This window comes from Ranitomeya imitator, chromosome 5 (genome assembly GCF_032444005.1).
Source record: "Ranitomeya imitator isolate aRanImi1 chromosome 5, aRanImi1.pri, whole genome shotgun sequence".
In the NCBI taxonomy this organism is placed as follows: domain Eukaryota; kingdom Metazoa; phylum Chordata; class Amphibia; order Anura; family Dendrobatidae; genus Ranitomeya; species Ranitomeya imitator.
Window position 1 is genome coordinate 575321031 of NC_091286.1, and position 10228 is coordinate 575331258.

Here is a 10228-nt window from a genome sequence, read left to right on the forward strand (position 1 = left end):
GTAATTGAAGTGCTGATTGATGTGCTGCTTCCTGATTGCTGCTCCTTCTCTATTCTGTGTCACATTAAGATGATTGCTAGCTCTGTGCACATCCTGCCCGTCCCGCGACCATTGTAAGCGGCAAAGAGGGAAGAAAAGATCAGCACAGGCTTTTATTTCCTTATGTAACACTGTATTATGGGGCCAAAAAGCTCTCCAGCTGCCTATGTGGAACCACTAGTCCCAGCAGTGGATGCATCTCCTCAGCTTCGTCCATGGTGTGTGCAGGACTGGCTCTAGCTCTGTAGTAAAAGTAACCCACTGTGAAATAATCTGCTCCTAATCACAGCCCAGGATCTCTATGGGGCGCACACCCGCCTGTGCCAGCACTGATCTGTGAAGCATTAGGGTCTGATTTCCAGGATGCCTTCCTTCCTGCACTGCTTTGTCATCCATACTAGTGGTATATACTGTACATAGTGTGTGCCCCTATACACGTACATAGTGTGTGCCATATTCATGTACATAGTGTGTGCCCTATACATGTACATAGTGTGTGCCCTATACACGTACATAGTGTGTGCCCTATACATGTACATAGTGTGTGCCCTATATATGTACATAGTGTGTGCCATATTCATGTACATAGTGTGTGCCCTATACACGTACATAGTGTGTGCCCTATACACGTACATAGTGTGTGCCCTATACATGTACATAGTGTGTGCCCTATTCATGTACATAGTGTGTGCCCTATATATGTACATAGTGTGTGCCCTATTCATGTACATAGTGTGTGCCCTATACATGTACATAGTGTGTGCCCTATTCATGTACATAGTGTGTGCCCTATTCATGTACATAGTGTGTGCCCTATACATGTACATAGTGTGTGCCCTATTCATGTACATAGTGTGTGCCCTATTCATGTACATAGTGTGTGCCCTATACATGTACATAGTGTGTGCCCTATTCATGTACATAGTGTGTGCCCTATTCATGTACATAGTGTGTGCCCTATACATGTACATAGTGTGTGCCCTATTCATGTACATAGTGTGTGCCCTATTCATGTACATAGTGTGTGCCCTATATATGTACATAGTGTGTGCCCTATTCATGTACATGGTGTGTGCCCTATACACGTACATAGTGTGTGCCCTATTCATGTACATGGTGTATGCCCTATACATGTACATAGTGTGTGCCCTATTCATGTACATAGTGTGTGCCCTATTCATGTACATAGTGTGTGCCCTATACATGTACATGGTGTGTGCCCTATACACGTACATAGTGTGTGCCCTATACATGTACATAGTGTGTGCCCTATTCATGTACATAGTGTGTGCCCTATACATGCACATGATGTGTGCCCTATTCATGTACATAGTGTGTGCCCTATACATGCACATAGTGTGTGCCCCTATACATGTACATGGTGTGTGTCCCTATACATGTACATAGTGTGTGCCCCTATACATGTACATAGTGTGTGCCCCTATACATATACATAGTGTGTGCCCTATATATGTATATAGTGTGTGTGTCCCTATACATATATATAGTGTGTGCCCCTATACATATATATATAGTGTGTGCCCTATACATGTACATGGTGTGTGCCCTATTCATGTACATAGTGTGTGCCCCTATACATGTACATAGTGTGTGCCCCTATACATATACATAGTGTGTGCCCTATATATGTATATAGTGTGTGCCCCTATACATGTACATAGTGTGTGCCCTATATGTATATATAGTGTGTGCCCCTATACATATATATAGTGTGTGCCCCTATACATGTACATAGTGTGTGCCCTATACATATATATAGTGTGTGCCCCTATACATGTACATAGTGTGTGCCCTATACATATATATAGTGTGTGCCCCTATACATGTACATGGTGTGTGCCCCTATACATATATATAGTGTGTGCCCCTATACATGTACATAGTGTGTGCCCTATACATATATATAGTGTGTGCCCCTATATATGTACATAGTGTGTGCCCTATACATATATATAGTGTGTGCCCCTATACATGTACATAGTGTGTGCCCCTATACATATATATAGTGTGTGCCCCTATACATGTACATAGTGTGTGCCCTATACATATATATAGTGTGTGCCCTATACATATATATAGTGTGTGCCCTATTCATGTACATAGTGTGTGCCCTATATATGTACATAGTGTGTGCCCCTATACATGTACATAGTGTGTGCCCTATTCGTGTACATAGTGTGTGCCCTATATATGTACATAGTGTGTGCCCCTATACATATATATATAGTGTGTGCCCCTATACATATATATAGTGTGTGCCCTATACATGTACATGGTGTGTGCCCTATTCATGTACATAGTGTGTGCCCCTATACATGTACATAGTGTGTGCCCCTATACATATACATAGTGTGTGCCCTATATATGTATATAGTGTGTGTCCCTATACATATATATATAGTGTGTGCCCCTATACATGTACATAGTGTGTGCCCTATATGTGTATATAGTGTGTGCCCCTATACATATATATATATAGTGTGTGCCCCTATACATGTACATAGTGTGTGCCCTATACATATATATAGTGTGTGCCCCTATACATGTACATAGTGTGTGCCCTATACATATATATAGTGTGTGCCCCTATACATGTACATGGTGTGTGCCCCTATACATATATATAGTGTGTGCCCCTATACATGTACATAGTGTGTGCCCTATACATATATATAGTGTGTGCCCTTATACATGTACATAGTGTTTGCCCTATACATATATATAGTGTGTGCCCCTATACATGTACATAGTGTGTGCCCTATACATATATATAGTGTGTGCCCCTATACATGTACATAGTGTGTGCCCTATACATATATATAGTGTGTGCCCCGATACATGTACATGGTGTGTGCCCCTATACATATATATAGTGTGTGCCCCTATACATGCACATGATGTGTGCCCTATTCATGTACATAGTGTGTGCCCTATACATATATATAGTGTGTGCCCCTATACATGTACATAGTGTGTGCCCTATACATATATATAGTGTGTGCCCCTATACATGTACATGGTGTGTGCCCCTATACATATATATAGTGTGTGCCCCTATACATGTACATAGTGTGTGCCCTATACATATATATAGTGTGTGCCCCTATACATGTACATAGTGTGTGCCCTATACATATATATATAGTGTGTGCCCCTATACATGTACATAGTGTGTGCCCTATACATATATATATAGTGTGTGCCCCTATACATATATATAGTGTGTGCCCTATACATATATATAGTGTGTGCCCCTATACATATATATAGTGTGTGCCCTATACATATATATAGTGTGTGCCCCTATGTACTGTAATATTCCTAGAAGACGCTGCCGTGCTGTCTAGTAGTGTGGGGATGATGGACTTGTCAGCACACGATAGTGATGTCTCATGATCCCCTGTGTGTATGGAGGCGGCTGTGTGCCCAGTACATACGCCAAATTCATGGCTATGAATATATCTGGATTGTCAGAATGTTACATAAAAATTCATCCACTTGTTTTGGATTCTTGATGGTTTTGCTGGGAATAATATTATTTACGGTATTATGTAGGCACCAGGAATATTACAGTACGGGGTACTAATCATACACCAGTAATACTACACATGTATGTACAGTGATCACACATTCACCCTCCTGATAGCTAGCCACAACTTCACATGTGTATTAGTAGTGCGATAGATAGATGATTTATAGAGATAATAGATAGATAGATAGATAGATAGATAGATAGATAGATAGATAGATAGATAGATAATAGATAGATAGATAGATAGATAGATAGATAGATAGATAGATAGATAGATAGAGATAATAGATAGATAGATAGATAGATAGATAGATAGATAGATAGATAGATAGATAGATAGATAGATAGATAGATAGATAGATAGATGATAGATAGATGATTTATAGAGATAATAGATAGATAGATGATAGATAGATAGATGATTTATAGAGATAATAGATAGATAGATAGATAGATAGATAGATAGATAGATAGATAGATAGATAGATAGATAGAATCTAGATAGATAGATAGATAGATAGATAATTTATAGAGATAATTGATAGATTGATAGATAATAGATAGATAGATAATAGAGAGATGATTTATAGAGATAATAGATAGATAGATAGATAGATAGATAGATAGATAGATAGATAGATAGATAGATAGATAATAGAGAGATGATTTATAGAGATAATAGATAGATAGATAGATATTCATAGAGATAATAGAGAGATGATTTATAGAGATAATAGATAGATAAATTGATAGATAGATAAATAGAAAGATCTGTTTGTTAAATAAATATACTTAGCTGTGAAATAAATCTATATGCCAATAAATATCTGTATATTTATGGGTACAGTAAATACAGAGGTAAATAACCATGTGCACAATTGATGTAAGGATGTGTAGTTGTATGTACAATAATTATTTCCTTGCTGACTATGTATTACATATGTATTACACAATCACACGTGTCTGTAAATAAACATGAATGTGTACAACTGTGTACAATGAGTCTAATGTGTCCATGTGCAGTGTAAGGACGGATATCTATAATATCTACAATACATATACCACTTTATTACCTAAGCGCCTAAAGCTGTGAGTCCAAAACACTGTCATTAATTTGTCTGCATAAATAAATAAATATATATACATAATAAATATATATAATTTTATGATTATATGTACAATCATTAATAGTGTATGTTTCTATTATATGTACAGTAAATTTACCTGTCTATTTCTATAAGTACATTTAACATGAGTGAATATACTGTCTGAACAATAAGTGTACGTGTTTACAGTTATGTGTGTAACAGATATACAATAATACAGTATACAGATAGCTATGTATATGATAAGGCTATAATTATTGCACACGGATCTGTAGTTCTGAGTACAATAGATATATGGGTTTATAGATATGTGTGAAGTTAACATAGATTTCCATAGCTACATGTACAATTAATAAGTGTATTTCATAGATCTCTATGGGGGCATTCACCTGCAGCCCCCAGCAAGTCTAGAATTCTTCCTGCACATTCTGTACTTGTATATACGGCCTGTGTCCCCCGCACATAGAGGCGCAGATACCGCTGTATATACAGCAATACAAAGAGACAGAGAGAAAATGAAGAAACCGAGTCCTGGAATCCCAGGAAACATAAGGTACACATCAGGAGACATTAATAACATGAAAAGAAAAATTAATGTATAATATGTGATTATTCCTCCGAAATATATATAATGTGTCACCATATGCGGCATCCTAAACACTCAGGAAAGGACCCATATTCTGCACATTGTATGCAGGATATATATAGGGTAATAAAGACATATTACATACTATATATAATATTATCATATGCATAAATTGCCCTATGTGCCTCATTAAATATAGCCTACATACATTGTGCGGTATGTAGTATAATCTAGCATGCAAATATGTATACACACAATATATATATATATATGTATATATATATATAATAAAATGTATGCTACATTATATATATATATATATATATATATATATATATATATATATACATATATATGTAGCATAAAATCATAAAGTTTATTTTAAATCAGAACCAATACTGGCGGACTAGTGCAATGTTCCAAAATACGTCTTAACCCGACCTTGAGGGTCAACTCATATTGTCAATGTAAGTAAAGTCGGGGTTATCAATAATAATAATAATCAATATTAATCAATATATATATATATATATATATATATATACATCCTTGTGTGTATAATACATTGTATTACAATAACAATTATTACAATGTGCTTTCACTGCATTACAGTTTCTGACCTTGTTAGATGCCTGACCAGATGGAATATAACGGAGTTCAATAATGTATCCACGTATATTTGTTGGCTGGTGTATACCGTATATACCGTGCATTATATTGTAGCATAACTAAATATATTTATTGTATATATTTTGCCCGAATATATATATATATATATATATATATACACTTCTTTGTTTGCTCTGGTGAATATATTACTCCTAATTTCCATATTCTATTGCTGCAGCTTTTATAATAAATGAATCTGAAAACACAAGACCATAGTAGAAACCTTGCACAGCAATTCTAATTAGAAAAATAAAGTAGAAAAGTTACATATAAACCTTGCATTTCTATACCCTATACCAGCTGACTGTGGCTTTTGACAATAACATTCAATGCTGTGAGCCGAGGTTACAAGAAATGGATATTTTATTGGGGAATTTACAAGGCTAAACATACAACCAAAACAACAAATCCCCCCCCCCAAAAAAAAGTGCTCTTTGACTTTAGTAAGTTGGTCCCATGTATTATGGCCATAAACTGTTTACTGAGGAGTGATGCCTCCACCCTACAGTACAAAACACTTAGACAAATTACCTGGGAGCTGGACAGCAAATCTCCTCATTCACATTCATACACAGGATTTGGTTTTTAATTCCAGGTGGACATGGCTCTCTGGATTCATCTCTACTGAGGATCATTGCATTATTAATGGTCAGCACAGTCTATAAATTACTAGGCAAACATGGACCAGGGCTGCTGTTCAGAATATGTCTGACTACATAGACCTATCCTGTAATAATGGATACAAAATGAAGGGAAAATGAAAAGCAAGAGTCCTGTAAATGAGACCCCAATGTACATGTGTGCAGCAGCAGATGGATCTGGATAATCTCTCTAGAACACCGGGCATTGGATATGAGGGGGTCTACCACTTTGATGGCCCCCAATACATAACTTTATCATGTAATAGTATATTCCAGGAGCACAGAAAAGACTCATATGCTCTGCAGTCTGCAATAAGACAGTATTTTGTAATTAGGAAAATCTGGGATTTGTAGTTCCCCTGTGTTACCAAAGGTCAGTGCATCATTGCATATGTCTGTGCTTTGCATGTACCATATGTACTTGGTATGACTTCATGTATGTAATTAGTGTAAAGATGTCAGAAGTGAGACAGGTAGCCAGCCACCACACTAATATACAATGATACACTTACACTGCCTTCAGAGGGCTGCAATACAACCAGGTCCCCAGTGTATCTATGGCACCAATGCCTACAAATCCTCAACTATAACAAGAGAATGTGGACTAGTGGGGGCAAATATCCTGGAGGTCAGATTCTGTCTGCAGCCCCACAGTTCACTGGCAGCTCCTCCAAACAGGTGGGTGACATGGTCTCAGAGGTCTATTCTAGGGTGCAGGGCGCTGTGCTTGGTCTCATGGTCCCAGTAAGAACAGTGCATCATGGACAGCTCGGAGGGCTGCCTGGCACAGGTGAACTGCACTCCATTGGAGGTGGCTGAAGGTGGGGGAGCAGGGCTGCTGGGGCTCAGTTGCTGGGGGTGGTGGGCATGCGGGTGGTGGTGATGGTGGCTCATCCCGTTATAGGAGTTGACCATGCTGGGTAAAGTCATGCTCTGGACCCTGGAGTATGGACTGTAAGAGGACGATGCAGATAGTCCCTTGACATTGACTGGGCTGACATTCCCTCCAGCCATTTGACACGATGTGTAGGACATAGGGGTTGGAGGCTGACCCAAGGACCAGGAGTTGTTCATGAAGGTGGATTGTAGGTACTTGGGTGGAGATAGGTAGCCATAGGTGTCACTGCTGAACAGGCTCTTCCCAGCTTGGAAGTGGCTAGGGGGAGGCCTGAATGGCCTCTTCATCCGTCTTCTCCTCCTGTAGTTGCCCTTCTCGAACATATCCTCACAGGCAGGGTCCAGAGTCCAGTAGTTGCCCTTCCTCTCCCCTCCACCCTCCCTGGGCACTTTAATGAAGCACTCGTTGAGGCTCAGGTTGTGGCGTATGCTGTTCTGCCATCCTTTCTTGTTCTTCTCATAAAATGGAAATTTACTGATGATATACTGGTATATGGCTGAGAGGGTCAGCCTCTTCTCCGGGCTCTCCCTGATGGCCATGGCGATGAGGGCTACATAGGAATAAGGGGGCTTCTGAGATGGATCCGGCTTCTCTTGCCCCTTCTCCTGGCCCATGTCCTCCTTGTCCCTCTCCACTTCTTTGCCTCCGTTGGTATTGTGAGCCATCAGTGCCACAGTATTCTCATCAGGGGTTTGGTAGGTAGCCATGGTGGCACAGCTCTGGCTGAAGCAGTTGATAGGACTGTTGTACTCAGAGGTGGCACTCATATCATCAGATGGTGGTCCATAAGGTGGATCTAGCCTGGAATGATGTCGGAGGTCTCCTGTGTTGTAAAGGTCCAGTGCTGCTCACACCTCAGTCCTTCACTTAGTAGATCCAGCAGATCAGATCTCCTGCCAGTGTTCCTCTGTGCTGCTGGAAGTCCACCATGGATCTCTGCAGCCTGGTCTCCTGGCACTGGACAGGGCAAAGGCTTTCACCATGTGCCTGGGCAGAGACGATCCAAGTTGTAGGAAAGTTGCTCCTGGAGTTTCCCCTCCCCTGTCCTGTCCCTCTCTCTGCAGGAGGCTGAGACCTGTGAGGATCCTTCCTCTACTCTCATTGTATTAGAGCTCGGCCAAGTTCCGCTTCCGTCAGCAGCTGCGGCAGCTCCCCCTCTGCTGATCTGCCCAGAGAGGGAAGGGTTCACCTCCGAGTCACAGACATCCACCCTGACAGCTCACAGATCACACCTATCACCCAGGCACCACAGCTTGGGGCAGCACAGACCTCTCACCATCTTCTCAGATTCTTCTCCTCCAGACTATCATTCCTTCCTAGTTTGCATTTTGCAGCACAAATAGTTTCCCCCCCCCAGACTACAAGTCAATCTGGTGGCAGCAGCAGACGAGCTCAGTGTGCTGCATGTGCCCTGACTTGCTCAGTCAGGATGCAGAAGAATCCGCCTCTCACACTCAGTAGACTGGATCTGCCACATGAAGCCAAAGTCAACAGTTGTTTTAGCGTTTTTCACGCTAGATTTATCGCCCAACTCATTTTACTACCTCCTGTCTCCAAACGATCTGCTCGTCCAGAGATCAGAGGCCCCAGGGCTGCCCTGACATTACACTGCTCTGTGCTCCCCTGACATCACACAATGTGCGGAGACTTCACAGGGTAAATATTTACACATTGTACCAATCATTCATTCAAGTCTATGGATAGAAACAATAGCGAAATGTCTTAGAAAACAATGCATTATATCCCCAAAATTGATCATTATTGTGATAGTGATGAGCACATTTGTATAAAAAGGAGCAGTCCTGCCACCTCTCTGTACGTGGAACCACATAGAATACTTAGCTACCTCTTCGCTTACACTTTCTTGTAAACACAAGACACCCTGCAAACTTTTATTTCTTTGATATGCCAAGAAAATATTTGCATACTTTGGTAAAACTTCCATGTGGTTCATTGAGAGCTGCATACACAGGTAGCAGCAGGGCTAATGCACACAGTAATGTAGAATTTATCATTATTGCTGTGCCCAGATAATATCTCTGTAGCCAATGGCAACTCACACACATTGTATCACCCTGCATGTAACAATGGAGGAAAAACAATGTATCAGATGAGACATCTTATTTTCCTATTTATGGATTGTAGAATGATGATGAATGATGATAAGGATGAATTTATTAATAAAAAAAATGAGAACTATATTCTTGGAGGAGAGTCATTAATAAGAATTGTGATTGGAATTGTATGTATTTTATGTCTGACTATTTTGTGTAGTTTGTGTCTGACTAAAGCATTTAATATTATTTTTTGCTAAAGTTTTGTTATATTAGTTATATGACTTTCACAAAAAGCGTCCGACTTAAATATGCTCATTATATTATATTGTATTATATTATAATGTATATGATTGATATTCTCAAGTTGCAGGAACATCACAATCAGCCCTTTCCTGCACCTAAAATCCTTAATCTCTCTGTATAATAAAATAGCATTTGATGCGGCGATCATTCCACGTCTCGATGTAATTACATTTATTCTATCTTTATCTTGGTCTTTATCGGTGTAATCAATGGAATCCTCATTCCATTGATTACACCGATAAAGATCAAGACAAAGATGGAATAAAGATTGTTTATCAAATCCGAGTTTTATAAATGACCTTCTCCAGTATTATTAATTTATTATAGGAAAAAAAAAGTTATTTTAAATATAAATTATCGCAGCATTTTTGGTAAT

General features: G+C 39.4%; 1 protein-coding gene across 1 annotated transcript; it reads right to left on the reverse strand.

Annotated features, from left to right (window-relative positions):
• Positions 1–6295: 6295 nt before the first annotated feature.
• On the reverse strand, positions 6296–8577 carry FOXL2 (forkhead box L2). The gene has a single exon (XM_069727816.1). The coding sequence runs from the start codon at positions 8257–8259 to the stop codon at positions 7288–7290; it is 972 nt and encodes a 323-aa protein (XP_069583917.1). The 5' UTR covers positions 8260–8577; the 3' UTR covers positions 6296–7287.
• Between the last annotated feature and the right edge of the window lie 1651 nt (positions 8578–10228).

Coding starts and splice junctions, on each gene's coding strand:
- FOXL2 (XM_069727816.1), bottom strand. CDS start 8,259: ATGAGTGCCACCTCTGAGTACAACAGTCCTATCAACTGCTTCAGCCAG.